At 39.1% G+C, this 18,771-nt stretch overlaps 1 protein-coding gene across 1 annotated transcript in view; it reads left to right on the top strand.

Annotated features, from left to right (window-relative positions):
• The window catches only part of Avl9 (AVL9 cell migration associated), a 48,670-nt gene extending 30,380 nt beyond the window's left edge, over window positions 1–18,290 (top strand). Inside the window, exons 11-16 of the mRNA XM_038318736.1 lie at window positions 2,439–2,573; window positions 4,196–4,415; window positions 6,880–6,997; window positions 9,421–9,474; window positions 9,908–9,996; window positions 13,562–18,290. Coding sequence (XP_038174664.1) covers window positions 2,439–2,573; window positions 4,196–4,415; window positions 6,880–6,997; window positions 9,421–9,474; window positions 9,908–9,996; window positions 13,562–13,677 — 732 coding nt within the window. The 3' untranslated portion in view covers window positions 13,678–18,290. The remainder of the gene's footprint in view (window positions 1–2,438; window positions 2,574–4,195; window positions 4,416–6,879; window positions 6,998–9,420; window positions 9,475–9,907; window positions 9,997–13,561) is intronic.
• Window positions 18,291–18,771: the final 481 nt, after the last annotated feature.

Below are 18,771 nucleotides of genomic sequence, written 5' to 3'. Positions count from 1 at the left end.
TCAGGGGAATCCTGCTTTTGAGACCAGCCCAAAATATATACTAGGATCCTGTCTTGGAAAATAAAAACAAAGTCACTTAACTTCCCAACTTACAACTGAATATATAGAGTATTTTTTTTTAGTGTTTGAATAGGTGAAGAAGAGATTAATAATATTTCCTTATATTATTCTACCCTACTCTTTATTTTTCACTTATCCATTGGTAGATACTTTCATTACCTCCACCTCTTGACCATTATGAATATTTTTGAGAATATAAATATGCATATATTATATCTCAGTGTTGTTCGCTTGGGATTTTTATTTGTTGTAATTTGTGTATTAGTGTATATTAATTATACATGATAATTGTTCTGTGGGGGTTTTGTCTTATTTATCAATACTGTGTCATTTCAAATACAGATGTTAAGTTGTCAGCCAGGAATGGGTTTAGGTGTGGAATCTGCTTTTTGGAAAAAGACCTATATTCTTCTGCAACTGTATTCCAATACCTCCCAAAGAGTTTAGCTAAATTGAACATCATGAAATGAAAAATAATGACAACATATTAAACTCTTTTGAACAGTGCTATCAGTATGTAATATTTCTATATAGTTCAATAATAAAAATGTCCAAAGCACCTGTAATAAAACTTTCTACTGAGAATATAGAATGTATGCCTGCAATACACACAGCCCTGGATTCAATCTCTAGAACCAAAAATAAATGTTTCCTAATCCATCCCTTTCTACCCATCTGCCTTCTATGATGGCTGTTAACATTACCAATGTCTTATTTCCTTCTGTTGATATTTTATGGCATAAAGAAATGCATAGAGTTTTGTGGTTCCTCTTCTTCCTCCAGATCGCTGGTGCATTGGTCCATGAGAGTGGGGGAACAGGGTTTGAGCGGCTGTGGGAAGATGCAGACAGCCCTCTAAAAGACAACTTTGATGAATCTGCTCAGCTTAATTCCAGAGTATAGGAAGTATATAGGATTGGGGAGCCTGGGGGCAAATCTTAATTTGCATTAGATGACACGGTCCTATCATAAGGCTCTGTACAAGGCAGCAGGGTCCTATCACAAAGCTCCTGGCACAAGTCTTAGTTACTTGTGTGCAGCAGGGGAGGCTTCTATCAGGAAAGTGTGTCAAGGGTAACCCTAGAGATAAACAGGCCTGCCAGGCAGCTTTCAGATAAGGTTCAGGGAGCTCTAGGCCCAGGGACATTCTCCAGATAAGGGCAGGTAGAGAACAAGAAGTCTTGCTGGGGAAGGGAGTGAGAGTCCCACTGTCCCTAGCTTTGGAAAAAAGCTGCCAGGCTATGATAGAATGCAGCCTCTGACCAGTGAGGCCTTCCCACAGATTTTCCCCACCCCTTTTACACAAATAATGGCAGTCTGTGCCCATCCTTTTCAACCCCTTAATCACTTTCATATTACATATTACGTATCTGGGAGTTGAACTTTATCACTTTTGATGATTTAAGAATGTTATATGTCTAGAAATTTACTCCACTCTTCATGAAGTTATAGTGCTATATTAAATAACTTAAATATATATCAACAGATGAGCAGGTATGTCTGCAGAATAAATTCAGGTAAACTACCGGGCAAAAGAAGTGTGGGTGTGTGGGTGTATGTGTGTGTGTTTTCAAGGTTCATTGTAAGTAACCCAGTTGAAATAGTCACAGAAAGGAAAATAGAACCTGTTGCTGAAAGATTCTGAATTAGAATAGGTTTTCAGTAAGCGTTATGATTTATGTTCTACATAAGGCTAAAAATAAAATTGAGCAGTTCTGCCCTGCCTTCATGCACAAATCATTACCACTAACGTCAACTTTAACTCAGGGTTGTGTAGTGTTGGGCTGGCTTTTGCTTGGTTGGTTTGCAGACTTAAATGCCTGCTGAGGGTTAGTGATTTACTGTAATTTTAAGGAAGTGCTATTTCAAAAGGAAATTAAACACAGATACTGTCGGTGTAACTTGTGCTTTAACTAGTTTGTAGCAAATATTTTGACATTTTTGCCACTGGACAATAAATGGGATGCTTTGCTATTCTCATTGCACCTTGGTGGCTGTGTACAGGGGTATGTGTTAAAATTCTTAACTGCTTCCTATTAAAGAACATACTTTTTATTGGATGTAATACTTTTAATTTCCTAAATTAAAAAAGTCAGACTTTATTTAAATTGAACTAAAAATAAAGTGATCAAGTAAGACAGCCTTGCCAGGGGTTTGACAGTTTGTGAAGCAAATTACTGAATCAGTAGCTGGACTTACTGCAGTCAAGGCAAGACATTCCTCTGTGAATATTAGTGAGTCAAGATGAACTAGACAGGCAGGGGAAAGTAGACATTTCTTTTACTCTTTGCTCTTCTGCTTTTAGCTTGAAAAGAGAAGTAGCTGAGTTTGGGTTTTTTTTTGACTTGTCTATTTCCTGTTGCTCTTGTAATCCATAGGGATATCTGTGTTTGCCTTACATGGCATTGCAGCAGCATCATCTTCTCTCTGATGTCACTGTTCGGGGATTTGTGGCTGGAGCTACTAACATCCTTTTTCGACAACAGAAGCACCTCAGTGACGCCATTGTGGAAGTATGTTTATGTCTAAGTGTATGTACTTGGCCTACTGACTCACTTACTTCTTTCCTAAATATAATTATGAAGCCGTAGTAACAGCACTAATAAAGAAAATGTTTTCTGTATTCCAGTAGTTTTAATTACATATTTTTGTTTGTTTGGGGTTTAGTTCTTTTTTTTATTTGTTTATTTATTTTGTATACAATATTCTGTCTGTGTGTGTACCTGCAGGCCAGAAGAGGGCACCAGACCTCATTACAGATGGTTGTGAGCCACCATGTGGTTGCTGGGAATTGAACTCAGGACCTTTGGAAGAGCAGGCGATGCTCTTAACCGTTGAGCCAACTCTCCAGTCCCTGGGGTTTATTTCTTGTTTTGTTTTAAAACAGGGTCTCTGTGTAGTCCTGGCTGGCCTGGAACTCAGAGATCTGCCCGTCTCTGCCTCCCAAATGTTGGGATTAAAGGTGAACCTCATTATGCCTCCTTACTTTATTTAACTGATCTGACTTTCCTAATAGCCCTATAAGATAAGTACTGTCTATATTTTGCACATATATAAGCTAAGGCACACAAGTTAAGTGATTTTTTTTTTCCTCATTCTCAAACACTGGTAAATGCTTGAGCAAGGATTCCAGCCTGAGTGAACCAACTGCATTAAGGTTTTTATAATTACTGACAGAAATTTCATACTTTATGGGAAAATGGTTGAAATATAACAGTTGAAAAATCCAGCTTTCAAAATTATATTATTATCCCAAATTTGAGTGAAGGGAAAAACATTATATACCAGATAGGAGGGTGCAGGTAAGAGAACCACAGAGTGCTTTAACATTCAGAAGTCATTAGATAGATATTTTATTATTTCATTCAAAATTAACCTTTTGGAGGTTGGTATATTGGTATAGCAGTTGCTAAGTATGCCTAAGGTCCTAAGCTTAATCATCAGCAGCTAAAGAACAAAGCAAAACCTCACAAGTACATAAAATGTTATAGTATTTAAAATATTCTGAAGTATCCAAGCCCTCAAAATGGAAAATTTTAAAGGACTTACAACTAAGCTTTTTTTCTGTGTTATTATAAGGCCAAGTTTCATTGTGTATAAATCTATATTTCCTCAAATATTTACACTACCGAAGATTTTTCAAGGCATGAATTACTTTTATAGTTCAAAGTTTTTATTTGCACTTGTATTTTCTGTAAGTCACTCTTTTTTAAAGACTTATTTGTATGAGCTTATTTTGCTTGCATATGTGTATACATGTGTACCGTGTGCACACCTGGTGCCTGTGGAGTTCAGAAGTGAGTGTCAGATCCCCTGGAACTGAAGTTACCCATGGATGTAAGCCACCATGTAGGCACTGTCAAGCAAGCCCAGATCCTCTCCATGAGCAGCAAGTGCTCTGAGTCAACTATACTCCGCTATCCATATTTTCTAAAAATAAAAAGGCATTTTTTATAAAAATAGAGAAACGTCAGTGTAAAAACCTGACTCAGACTTATCTTTGAGAATACTGTTACTTTTTTTTTTTTTTGTTTTTTCTTTCCAACTCCAGTTTCCCAAAGTTTTCTTCTTAAGATGTGGCATGGATATCTGTGTGAGTATCCCAGCTCTGACTTGTACCTGGGTACTCTTCTAGGTAGAAGAAGCACTGATCCAGATCCACGATCCAGAACTTAGGAAGCTGCTTAACCCAACCACTGCAGACCTGAGGTTCGCAGATTACCTAGTGAGGCACGTGACTGAGAACCGGGATGACGTCTTCCTGGATGGCACAGGCTGGGAGGGAGGCGACGAATGGATCCGGGCCCAGTTTGCAGTCTATATCCATGCTCTGCTGGCTGCTACACTGCAGTTAGGTAAGCAGCACACAGCCACATTTCTTCCTATAAATTTTCATGTTCTGATGCTTATGGATATTTTGAGTTGCATAAAAGAGATATTCATTATAGAAAATCACCTGTTACTCACACAGATGTGACAACTCTGGCATTTTGAGTACTTGATCCAAAATGCCAAACCCTTTTCTTTCATTTGTTTTGGACTTTGGTTTTATGGTTTACAGTAGTCTTTACAAAGATGAGTCTATTTAAGCATGTTCTCTGACCATTCTTTTTTTAATTATTATTAAATTTTACTCCTTTGGGGGGAGGAGTTTTAAGACAGGGTTTCTCTATGTATGTCTCTGGCTGTCCTGGAACTCACTCTGTAGACCAGGCTGACTTCAAACTCAGGGAGATCCACCTGCCTCTGACTCCCTGAGTGCTGGGATTAAAGGCGTGCGTGCGCCACTACTGCCCGGCAGTTTTACTCTTTTTTTATGATAGAAGCATGAACATATGTTAAGTCAATATTAATTGTTTTCTCCAACTGGACTGCTGGCTATTTTGTATCAAGGGGAATGATGGCATTTGGCAGTTGTTTATAAACTGCTTACACATTTTCAGGTTCTGAATAAATATTTTTAAAGAAAATATTGCAAATCATATTCTGAATGGCTAAGCCTTCAAAGTTTTAACCCATTCTAAAAAAATATTTTTTCTGCCTGGGTAAAACTGCTTTATTTTACTTAGAAAATAATATGAGCCAAAAGTGGAACTTAGCAATGACCGTTTCTACCCTGGAACTCTGGCAAATACTTGCAGCAAAAGTAGACTTCAAAATATTTTTCATTTGTCATTCATTACTGAAAATGACATTACTTTTTTAAAAAACTAGCAATGAGATATATGCAGCATGCAGTTTACCTTCTCGTACTATCTGTGAAAGTGCGGGTCCACCATGTCGTGCTACTTGTGTTGTCTTCGTCGCTCCCACCTGCCAGGGTGGTTTAAATCCAGGTTTCAGTGATGTCCTTCATTATAAAGCAAAACTAATGATCAATTTCTCATGTATTAGTTGAATTTTTTAAGTATCTGTCGCCTCTACAAATATAGGAGCAGAGGCATCAAAATTAAATCTTGTAACTTAAATTTACTTACTAATCAAAAAAGGAAACCCAGATAGCCACCAGGTTTTTTTACTTCATGAGTAATCAACTTAAAAAAATAAATTAATACTTGTAAGGTCTGTTCTGAACAATTTATAGCTAATTTTATAGCTAATATTCTTTTTTTTTTTTGTAATGGTTTCTCTGTGTATCCCTGATAGTCCTGGAACTCTCTGTAGACCAGGTTGACCTCAAACTCAGAGATCCACCTGCCTCTGCTTCCCACATTTCTGGGATTAAAGACATGTACTACCACTGCCCAGCTCATTTTGTAGCTAGTAATTAGTTTTTACCTTAACAATAATCTTAGATATTCCAATTTAAAGCCCTTCCTTGCACACCCATCTGGTTGAGAGGCTTCTGTTGCCTGGCTCAAGGCCATTCTCAAGCACAATCAGGGATGGAGTGTGAACTGCAGAAATATTTTGTGGAAGCATACCTTGATGCTGTAGATGGAACTGTGTGTCTCCTAGTCCTTTCCTACTAACAAAAGCTACTTGCATTTCACCTTCAAAGCAAAAACACAGGCAGACATGGTGGCACGCGCCTCAGATATCACCTGCCTAGGCAGAAGAAAGCTGAGACCAGAAGAGTCCCAAGAGTTTGAGGCCAGCCTGAGTACATAGCAAGACTTTGTCTCAAAAATAAAATAGCAAACCTGCATGCCTGTGATAAATGTGAGGCAAGAGCTAGTTGGATCAGTTCTCCAGACTTTTTCTGTCCCTCCAAGCAGAAATGCTCTGTGTTGACACTTCCCTGTGGTATCAAGAAAGGCAAGAGCTATTTAGCATTAATGTGAAAATCCTGTGTTAAGGACTTTTGATAGTACAATGCTTACTCAAGCATGAAGCACCAAATAGTGACACAAAGTCCAAACAAAGAAAACGTGGGTAAAGAAGCAGTTTACATGCTTGTTCTTAACTCTGTAGATATTTGTGAAGAGATCCTAAGTGCCCTGTCGTATACTTATGCCAGTATGCCTGCTCAGTGTCAAGTCTGTAGTTTTTCTTTAATAAGTCATATGATCCTTGTAACAGTAAAAAAACATGAAAACATTTTGGCATTGTAGAGAGCCTTGGGAAATGTTTGGCTCAGTCCTCGTATTTTCTAGTTAAGAAAATGAAGTTCTGAGTGATGAAGTGACTTATTGAAGATTGCACAGCTTCTTAAGAGGATTTCTGGAACTAGACCCAAGTTTGCTGACACCTGTAGGCTGTGTCCCCACAATGTGGGCGTGGGATTTCAAACTATGCTTTCACCTTTTGTGGTTACTAATCTTCATGCCCAGATGGCTGTGGTCCAGCTCAACTTCTTTTCAACCTTTTACTTGGCAGATAATGAAAAAATGTTATCAGACTATGGGACAACTTTTGTTGCCGCCTGGAAGAATACTCACAACTACAGGGTATGGAACAGCAATAAGCACCCAGCACTTTCAGAGATAAACCCAAAGTAAGCACATCCTGTAGACTAGTGGGATGGAAAGCGGTTGCTTTACAAAGAGTCTTTCTGTTATTGAGACAGTCTTACTGTGTAGCCCTGCCTAAACTGGAACTCACTGTGTAGACCAGGCTTGCTTCAGACTTGGAGCCACTTGCCTCTGCCTTCCCAGTGCTTGGATTTAACGTGTTTACCACCACTCCTAACTGAAATACTATTTTTAATGATACAAGCATTCATTGACTCTTTTCGTTTTATTTTGAACTTTATTTCTTGGTAAGAAATGGACAAATTCAACTTTATATTAAAAAGAGATACAAAATCAAATTTGTATTTGGTGTTATAGTTTATTGTTTTTAGCTAGAGAGGAAATGTGATTAACTGATGCTAGAAAGGATAAACACACACACACACACACTTTCCAACGTACAGATTAAACAGTATCAACTTCTAGATGCAACTGAATAGGGAGGTAGTTTCAGAGCAATTGATGAACACATCTATTATCTTTATATTATCTCTCAAAGAAAATGAATAGGTTCAACTCTAACTGGTGATTTTGGTTTTTTTGGCTCTAGTACAACCTATATTGTCATCTGAATATATTAAAAAGTTTAAAAGCAGGTATCAATTTAGTGCCATTAAATGAAGGAACTAAGAGTTCAATGTAGTCTGCTTGCTAACTACAAGGTCTATCTTCCAGGCTATGTGGGGGGAAATGTGAGCTGGTTTGCAGGGGACACTTGAGGTGACTCTGCTTGTAAGGTGGGTCAAGCTAATTGTCAGCTTCACAGTATGTGCTCCATCTCCATCATAGCATCTGATGCTGTTAACCTGAACCAGCTCTACAGATCTTAATGCTAGTACATAGACTTAGCTAGAATGGGCTTTAAAGGATTATAAAATGGTACCCAGACAAAATGTATAATGAAACTAAAATGATGGAAGTTGAAAAGCAGACTGAAGTGTAGCTCTACATGGTAGCACATGCTTGTAATCCCACACTCAAGAGGCTAAGTAGGAGAGTTGTAGGCTGGCTACCTGACAAGACTTGTCTTCAAAACCAAAAAAACAAGGATGATGCCAATAGACATGCTAACACAAAAGGGGGAAACCTCCTGGGCCTTCAAACCCAGACCAAGACTACAGACAGAATGCTGAGAACAAAAGTATCTCCAGGGAAGAGCCCCCAGACCTGAAATCATATACATATAATTAACATTGTGCAGTCTAAGGTGTGTGTGTGTACACATTTAAAGAAACAGGTCATGAATTTGAAAGAGAAAGGCCATTTACATTGGAAATGTTGGATAGAGGAAAGGAAAGAGGGGAAACAATGTAATTATATTTTAATTTTAAAAAATAAATATTTTTTAAACTACATAGAGAAAACAACAAATAAAGATACTTTGTTCTTACATTTTTAAAACAAAAAGGGGAGAAGATTGAGGACAAAGAGGCCTATTTGGGTAGTAATTAGGCAGTCATGATAGTAGATTTTAAACATTTTCACCAGATTGAAAGTAGGAGTGATAGTCTTCATTATCAGGAAGTGTAATTTGAAACATTCCAAATACTGTTCTTTGAGATCTGTGACACTTTTTTTTCAGCTCCTACAAAGGAATCCTCTAAATTACCAAGCATCAGACACATGCCACTCCTGAAATCAAGCCTTTCTGAAACAGGGAAAAAGACTGATTGGGGATGCTTTTGTGATTTTGCACTGTTTGGTATTGAATTGGGGCTTTGAACATGTTAGACAAGTGATATACCAGCTACAACCACAGCGTGTTTATGTGACTTGTTAGATTAGTCCTGAGATCTGTAAAAAGAAGACCTGTTCTATATGCTCACTTTGACCCACAACACTTTGCTGTCATTTGAATAAAACTATAGCATTTTGTAAAAAAGTGAATTTCACTTTCTTCATAGCACTGGAAAAGGGACCCGAGTGTAAGACAAGAACTGTCTATTCTCCTCGCTCTTCCAGTCTTTACAGGGTAACCAGGATCAAGGTACAGGCATCACTGTGGCCTAAATCAGTTACACACCTGATTTCCTGGTGTGTTTTTAATCTGGATTAAGATCTGAACCCCACCCCAGATGAAGGAAAGGGTGTTGTTAGCACCGTGCTGGGATAGTGCTAACACCTCCATCCCAGATGAAGGATGGGTGTTGTTAGCACCGTGCTGGGATAGTGCTAACACCTCCATCCCCAGCACACACCCCAGCACACACGTCCCCCTCTAAGTCCCCCTCTAACCACGTTTATCCATTACACAGGGAAAGAAGATGGAGCTCAAAGCTGTTGAGTCACATCTTCTAACGCTCACTAGGAGTGATGCATGGGACCCCACTGTTGGTTTCAGTTCTTGTGACTGCTCTTTTTGCAGCTCTGCGATGCCCATAATCTAAACTTAAGCTTTGTTTTACAGCCATCCCTTTCAAGGCCAGTACTCGGTGTCAGACATGAAACTCAGATTCTCACAGTGAGTACTCACAGAAAGCAAGGGAAATTATTCTGTCTGAGTATATGCCATGTGCTTCATTGCCAGTTGGGAAGTTTATCTTCTTGATGGACTTGTGTTTCAAATAATAGCCCCATGAGCATAACATTCTGTAGTTCAGCAGCGTGCATTTTAAAGTGAAAATACTCTGTCCATACACGGTAGTATGGAAACATGTCAGGATATAGCCATTCTTACTTTGATGACTTGCTCTGAGCAAACCGTGTCTGTCAAGGACATGCATCTTTATGTCCTCACTCATAGCTCATTTCTGTGTTCTTTTAGCATATTCTGTATTAACTCATAATAATGTTGCTTTTTATTTTTCCAATATTAATTTGGGATGATAATAAAGTGGTTTGGTTGTGGGTGTTCATAAATGTTTAAGATTTTTAAAAATTGTTTCTTTTCTTAGTTCTGTTCAGAACAGTGAACGTGGCAAAAAAATTGGTAATGTCATGGTCACAACCAGCCGGAATGTGGTACAAACAGGAAAAGCTGTCGGTAAGGCACACCCTCAGCAGAAGCTGCTGTCATATGTATCCATTTTCTGTTTTCAGTGTGTAGTTTGTTAAAATATTTGTGGATTATATAATGATAAAAAAGGGTCTTTTTTCAGTCTTAAAATTCAAGAAGGCATTTGTGCTTTCCAAGTAGACGGGTAAAAGAGATCCTGGAGCGGTGGCACCACTGGGGACTCACAACAACTGACAGGACAAAGGAAGCTTGGGAGTAACTTGTCAGCAGACTTGACAATACAGGTGGACAGGTTCCTTGAAAGGCAGAAACTAATAAGGAATTTAAAAACAAGAATAGCTCTGAATCTGCTGAAAAAATTAAAACTTGGTGCAAGGTTTCTAATTTAAACACACCCATGTTAGCTTCACTTTTTCTTTCTTCCTCCTCTTTTCTTCCTCTCTCCCTCCTGCCCTCTTCTTTCTCTTAACTCAACCTCTTCTTGTTTGTCAAGACAGGGTCTCACTTTGTAGGCCAGATTAGCCTCAAACTCTGGATCCTCCTAACTCAGCATCCTAGGTGCTGAGCGTACAAGCTTCTCTTTGAAATTCTGTTAGACATTTAAGAAATAGCATAAATTGTATAAAAAACCTTTCAGAAAGTCGTGAATGAGCTAATACTTTCCACCTCATTTTATGAGGCCAGTATTAACCAGATACCCAAAGCTAGGTAAGTCATTGCATATTACATATATCCTTCTGAGCCTAGCTTTTTTTTCCACTTAAAATGTTTTAAGATTATTCCTTGTTGAATCAGAATAAAAAAATAACTTCTTTATTTTCTCTTCTCCCTTTTTTCCTTTTTGTTTGTTTGTCTTTTTGTTGTTTTGGTTGGTGGTTTTGTTTTTAGATGTAGTCTCACCATGTAGCCCTGGCTAACTTGGAACTTGTTATGTAGACTAGGCTGGCCTTGAACTCAAAGATGATCTTGCCTCTGCCTTCCAAATACTGGGATTGACAGTGTGCACCACCACACCCAGCCCTTCTTTTCTGTATTTTTAACTTGTTGTTTTGTTCCAGTTGCAAACCTAGAAACCATAGTAGTTACTTTTCTCACCACTTTGATCATACTCTACAGAAGCAACTCAAGGGAGAAGTTTTCTGTGACTTAAGGTACAGTTCATCAAGTCAGCAAATCATAATGGAATTCATAACAGTGTGAGCGTATGCTGTTCCTTACATCCTAGTGAATCAGGAAGCAGAGAGCTACAAATAGATACAATCTCCAAGGCCTACCTAAGAACTCACTTCTGCTAAACTACAGGTCCCCAAGTCCTATATCCTCCCTAAAACAGCTCCATCATGCAGAGATAAAACATTCAAACCTATTAGCCTGTTGGGATACTTTATGTTTAACGCATAACAGAGATAACTTTTACTGAACTATTTATCTATTTAGCTAACTTTTATTGAACACAGCTCAGAAGTCCCATATGAAAATGCCTTTTAGTGGTCTTGGTAGCTAATAGTCCTTATACCTGTAGAAAGATGGTGAAGGACTCTGTGGACTCATTTAAATGCATAGAACACATAGCTTTACTACATTCCAGAGGAATGGAAATTTATATATAAGAATTTATTTCTGTATGGTTATACATTTGATTTATTATTTTAAATTCTTATTGTACCATGCTTTTTATTGAAGGCTAACAACCAGCTCCCAAATTATGACATGGAGACTTGTTATTAGTTATGAATGCTCGGCCTTAGCTTAGGCTTGTTTCTTGCTAGCTCGTACATCTTTACATAATTAAACAAATGTAAAGCAGCTTTACATCAATAGTTAACAAAGGCAATAGAAACAATGTAACTCATCTTTGCCTAGGTAAAATAATAATAACACCTTTAATCCCAGCACTTGGGAGGCAGGCAGATCTCTGAGTTCGAGGCCAGCCTGGTCTACAAGAGCTAGTTCCAGGACATGCCCCAAAGCTACAGAGAAACCCTGTCTCAAACTCCCCCCCCCCTAAAAAAGTACCCCCCCAAATAATAATACTGTACAAACCAAGTTCCAGGACAACCAGGACTGTTACACAGAGAAATCCTTTCTCAGAGGAAAAAAGAAAAAAAAAAAAAAGGAAACTAAAATAATCTTCCACGACACTTATTCTTAATAGAAAAGTTTAGCTACATTGTAGACATATGAATCATTATAGTAGTGTTCCCCCATCCAAAGCAGATCTATTCCAAGAATCCCAGAGAATACTCAGAACTGTGGACGTGCCATGTTTTTCCTTACACATATAACCTGTGATGAAATATTAGCTTGTAAATTAGCCAAGTCAGGGATTAACAGCAATAATAGGAAGAGATAGTTATAACAGTTTATTGTAGTAAAAGTTATATGAATATATTTTGTCACTGAATTACTTTCACCTTTTTATATAAAGAAATCACCTTATAGCTCTTCTTTGGCGTGTTCAAATTGCCAGGTCCACTGCCCTTGTTCTTAGAGTTACTGGAGCACAGACACTGAGATATCGGGTATCTTACTTAGGGTTCTGCTGATGTGATAATCATGACCAAAAGCAATGTGGGGAGGACAGGGTTTGTTTGACTTACATGTCCTGGGACATGGTCCATTGAGAGAAGCCAAGATAGGAGGTGAAGCCAGGACCATTAAAGAACACTGCTTACTGGTTTGCTCGGTGCCCTGCTCAGCCTGCTTTTTTAATCCACCAGGACCACTTGCCCAGGAGTAGTACTTCCCACAGTGGCCTGGGCCCTCCTACATCGTTAATCAAGAAAATGCCCTACAAATTTGCCTACAGAATAATCTGTTAGGAGCATTTTCTCATTTAAGAGTCCCTCTTTGTGTGGTGGTGGCATGCACCTTTTATCCCAAAATCAGGAGGCAGAGGCAGGCAGATTGCTTTAAGTTTCTCTATCTCTGTCTCCTTTCTCTCTCTCTCTCTTTCTTTTGTCTGTCTTTCTTTCTGCATATGTATGAGTATGTGCAGGTATATGTATGTGTGTGTGTGTGTGTGTGTGTGTGTGTGTGTGTGTGTGTGTGTATGTCATGGAGGCCAGAAGCATTGGATTCCTGGGAGGGAGCTGGAGTTAAAGGTTGTTGTGGGTTTCCTGATATGGATGCTAGGAACTGCACCGGGTCCTCTGGAAAAACAGTAAATGATCTTAACTCCTGAGGCATCTCTCCATCCCCGTGTTTGACTTTTTAAGTTCTCCAGCTAATTCTAATTCACAGAGTTGCTAGTGCTGTGGCTATAAAATTTATTATTAACACATACAGAGTGCCTAGTGTGGCTCCTGTGGTAAGAAATTACTCAGATTTCTTTAAGACATTTCCATGCAAAGATTATTTTGAACTAAAAATTTAAGTGGTATTTTAGTAGCTGTATCATTTTACTGTGTTTCAGTGAGTTAACCTTATTCGTGTTTGTTGGGTTTGCATTGTCTTAACAAAATAGTAAGTATAGGCTGGAGGTTTGGTTCGGTATTAGACGATTCCCTGAGTTCCATTCCCAGGATGCAAAAGAGTTAAACCTTTTTACTAAGTTCATATGTTTTTTTCTTTTGTTTTTATTTTCACACAGGCCAGTCAGTGGGAGGAGCTTTTTCCAGTGCAAAAACAGCTATGTCTTCATGGCTGTCTACTTTCACCACATCTACCCCTCAGAGTCTTCCTGAGCCACCCAACGGGAAGCCCTGAAGCCAACAGGAGAAGTTACTGTGTTCTCTGAAGGGTAATGCTCCCTCCTCATCTGCTGCTCCTAGGGTCTCCTCTGTCTACGAGTCCGTACCCAGGGAGCAAGATAACAAACTGTTTACATGGACGGTTGCACTCTGTCTAAATGAATGTTACAGGATGCTGAACAGATGAAATCACAACCATAGCAGGAATGGCTTTCCAGGTTGGGGGTGAAATTGACTACTTTTACTTCATTCTGAGCCTAATTAATGCACACAATGAACCTTCTAGTGAATTTTAAGTTCTGGAATTGTACATTTGTTTAGATTTTTTGCATATGTATATTTTGTTCTATTTTGCTGTTTAAATATTTAGATAGTCATAGTAATTTATATTGCCTAAAATTAAGTTATATTACTATTTTACTTTCTCTGAAGTTAACCCTAAAATGTACTTGTAAAGTGTAGGGAATGTGCATTCCAGCCTATATTACTTTGTTGAGTTCTAGGGTGAAGTTTTGTGGGGGTGGGGTGTGGAGGGGGCCTTCTACCCACTCAACACATTTGCCAGCTCATTTCTTTTCAGAGCTGTGAAAGTCAAGAGGGAAAAACTCTGAGGATAAGATGTCATTTCATATGAATTTCTTTCTGACAAAGTTGATGTGAGGCAGCAGAGATGCCACTCTGCGTCCCTCCTCCTGGCAGTGACTGTGCAGGCAGTGGTGGCTCAGCAGCACTGGAGAGTTGGCACATGGCTGTAGAGCAGTAGTTTAAGGACTCACGTGCTAGCATGATGAGCCCCAGTTATGCTGCAGTCTTAATCAGCAGCACCTTGTTATCTAAAATGTGTGCCTTGTTTCTTGTCAACGGTTGTCCATTGGATCTGGGCAGATCTGCAGGCCTTCTCCTAGTCTTACTCTGCACTGAGCCTTTCAAAGGTACTTGACTTTCCTGCTGCCCTGACTGAAAAGCCTCCTTTAGTCAGTTCTACCACCTTCAAAAGACAGACAAAGTGACCAATAAAGGTTAAGTGTAAACCGCAACTTAGCTCACATTTAGAAAACCAAGAAGTGGGCCAAGGAAATGATTCAGTAAGTAAAATTGCTGAATGTGCAAGCCTGACAACCTGAGTTCAGATCCCTGGAGCCCACATGAAAGGCCACATCTACAATCCAGTGTTCCTACAGTGAGATGGGAGGCTCACAAGCCAGCTGGCCTGGAGTATGCAATGAATTGGCAGAAGCAAGAGAGACCCTGCTTCAAAACAAAGTAGAAGACAAGACCCAACTCTTGAAGATTGTCCTCTGACCTCTGTGTGGGCAGTGTGTTGTGTACATGCTTACACACTCACACACACAAACACGCACGTGCACGTACGCACGCACCTCAAATGATAGAAATGTAAGAAGCACGAAAATGAGCCCATACCCATGCCATGAGTCACTTGTTTGGTAAAGTTTATATTACTGCAGGCACGAATTGGCCAACCTCTCACAGTTTGTACACAGCTGGAGCCCATGTGTTTGTCATTTATAACTGTCATTTGCTTTTCAGGGGATTTTTAATGTGTGTTCTCAGGGACTACTTATGGGAAGCAGTCTGCCTTTAGTAACAGAAGACATGTGGAATAACCATTATATTCACATTGATTTAACCAGCAGTGGGAAAATAAGGGGCCTAATTAAGGACACTGATTATATTTCATGCATTCCTTATAAGGTGCCCTATAGACTATGTAAAGAACACAGGGCATAATCTAATATCTCTAAAATTTTGCAATTTGAACTTCACACAAAATACAAACTGCTTCCAGTTGAGCATAATAACTCAAAAGAATCCAGTGACAGTTGACTAATGGGAGATAAATAAATTGATTAATGGGGGAACACCATTCATTTGCTTCAGCCAGGGAATATTTGAAAAGAGAAGAAGCAAAGCCACACTCAACTGAAAGGCTCTTTCATCACTGATGTGCCGAGACTGTTGGGATTCTTAGGTGTTCCTCATGTGGCTGCAGCATGAGGATGGCCTATGGTAGTTGATATTGCTAGGAGCCCTGCCTGGTTAGCCAGTAAGTGATAATTCTTTAGTTTGCACCAGGTTTTTATGACTGGGTAAATGCTTGCTGTCACTTAAACAAAAGCAATGCAATACTCACCTTGGAATATGTTTGAGGAAAAAAATTAAATGAAATTTAATGTTGCATTTGTATCACATTTCCATTTGAGTGTATGTATGGGTCCCCCAGCATAGGATCTCACAGTCTTACCACACAGGTCTCTAAATTGCCATCCTCCTGCCTCTGTCTCCCAAATAACTGGAATTATAGGATCTTACCATTCTGTCAGGCCTAAGTGTATATTTTAATTTAATCTTAATGTAAATTAAAACTTAATTCTTAAAATGATCACTTAACTGGCTTTCAGCATAAAATAACTGGGAATATAAAACATCTTAGAATAGTCAAAAGACCATATGTCTACTTCCTTCAGGTTCAGGGAAACATTGACTTTTCTAGGGGCCATGGACCATTTTGTTGTTGGCACAGGCACTGCTGTAGCCAGTGTTGTGGAGAACAGGACATACGGCCCTAGCCCAGGGAGTCCCGCACACCAGTGAGAGACTAACTGATGAGTAATCTCCAAAGCTGGCACGGGAGCCCTGGAACCAGCAGCAGGTCTTTTGACTCTTGCCCCCAGAGATGTTTCTGTTGGAGCCCACACTTTCTCTGGTGATCAACAATGCTTATGTGTTTAAGAACTTAGTGTAACTAAGGGCCTGAGGGAGCAAAAGTCAACCAAAATTTTTCAGGTTTACAGGATGCAGTCATTGGTGGTAGCTGCACTGCTGTCCAGGTGGTTTTAAGGAAGCCATTACATTCCTAGCATAATGACAGTGACGTTGATAAGGGAGAGAGCTAAAGCCGTGAGTCTGGACTAGATGAGTAAAAACTCTGAAGCTGTGTATAAGAGACAGAGAGCAATTTTATGTGTACATTTGATTCATAACCAATATGAACTGTCCAACCCCAAATCCATTCGTGATTCACTAGCTAGCTCCCAAGCTTAAGAGCAATTCTCCTCTCCTTTTGAATGAAAAGGAGCTTTCTTGAACACAAGAGGGGCTTCCTCAATCCTGTTGCTTTCCAGGTTTTGCACTAAGCAGTTACTGTTTTTTAGAATAGCTTTCCTTAGAAATTTAAGAAGAAAGCAAATTAGGAAAAAATGGGATATTATATGGCTGGGGAACAGGGCACTTAAAGTTTGAATGAGAGTATTTTGACATCAGTATTTAACCTACTTAAGGTATGAGTTCTTTAGAGAGAAGTTAGAATTGTAATCAGCTGTTTACATTTCTAAGTGAAGCTGTAACATTCTTTTTCTGGTAGGCAGGTTTTATTGAAGCTATATATTCTATGGAGGCCCCTTTCCCTCCCATGTTGGTAAGTTTGGAAGTCCTGCAGGTCAGCATCCTGATCTATACCCACAGGCAGATGTCTGCTGCAGCTTCCACAGAGGGCAGCCTGCTAGGGCAGAAGCTGTTGGCTCTGGTCTGTGGTGCTAACTGCACCAGCCTGTTCGTGTATTGGGACATTGCTTGAGATTCCTGAGTGGCAACATTTATACACTCTGGTTCTTTGATGAAAAATAGCCCAGGATTCATGGATTTCCATGCCATCTCTTGGTAGCTTTTAGCTATGACAAAATACTCCTCAAAACACTTAACAGTGATCATCATTCCTCATAACATAATGAGCCGCCAAGACTTTGTCATTCCAAGTCTTATGACTTCATTGCTTTGAAATTGCTTTTCCATAATTTCCAACATTCCACAAACTTTTTTCAGAGACAGAGAAAAGGAATGTGCATCTTTATTTTTTAATATAAGATAACTTCATAAAAATGACTTTCTACATTATGAAGAAGAAACTGGTTCCCGTGTATGGTATAACACTCCAAAATTAAAAGGTTGTGCATGTCTAAGGGGCTGGATATATTTTGTAAAGCTCTAAATATGTTTGTATTTCTGTGCTGTTCAGAAATTTACCTTTTTACTTATACTGATTAAAGATATAGAGAACTATATATTTAAATCATGTAAATGGAACACAATTTAAAGAGGTTTCCAATCTTGTTTCTCATCAGCTTCTCGTGCACATAGTTTGCTGCTCAAGTTTCTGTTGTGTGCAATAAAAACATTTGAACATTTCAAGTCAGGTACTGAGCCAGAAAAGGTCATTGAAGTTTTCAGAAAACTGTGCTTAGAAAATATTTTATTTTCTTGAAATACTGTTCTTTTATAAATGGAAAAAAACAAGATTAAGCATTACATGTTTCAGTCCACTTGATCATCAGTGTCTAAATATAGGAAGCATTTGATTAATGACTTGGTGAGGTACTTAGTGGTTGGGAAGTAGTTTCTAAGGAAGTTTAGCTATAGCACATATTTTATCAGACAAATGGCTTCCCTTTCCTCTAGTAATTTTGTAGTTTGTGCTGGTTCATTTCTGTTGTCGTTTGTTTCTTAAAGAATATTCAAGTTATAATCATGTCTAATCATGCTGAACTATAGAGATTCTATTGTACCGTTATTTTAAGCAAAACCTGATAATAAAATTATCCTGTTTCTCTTGCACACTTGCTATTGATCTCCTAGACTTATCTGCGTGTTGTCTGTGTGATTTTTGGCCTTCACATCTGGGCAACAGTGCAGTCTTCATTTGTCAAGAAAGCAGCACATAGGTGAACTCAAGGACTCACCGCCCTTTTAGCCTCCTCCTGACATTGCTTATGGTGGAACCTCAGCTTTCTAGCTTTGCCCTCTGCAGGAAGAGCTCTACAGCGTCTGTGGAACTCCACAGGCATGATGCTGCACAAGTACTAAGGAGATTGGTCATGAAATCACCTCATGGACAAGGCCAGGGAAGTAGCACACTGCACTAAGGCAGCCCATTTCTCCACATGGACTCTCAAGGTTCAGAATCTTACACTGAGGGTTCCATACACATTTTCTGTGCACCCTGGTTTCGTTGCAACTGTTGTACATAGCAAGGCCTTTGTGATACATTTCATGGAATAAGCAGATGATATCTTTTCCCTGGGGACGTGTGATGGTT

This window comes from Arvicola amphibius, chromosome 2 (assembly GCF_903992535.2).
Source record: "Arvicola amphibius chromosome 2, mArvAmp1.2, whole genome shotgun sequence".
NCBI lineage: Eukaryota > Metazoa > Chordata > Mammalia > Rodentia > Cricetidae > Arvicola > Arvicola amphibius.
This window is presented reverse-complemented; position numbering and strand designations above follow the sequence as displayed.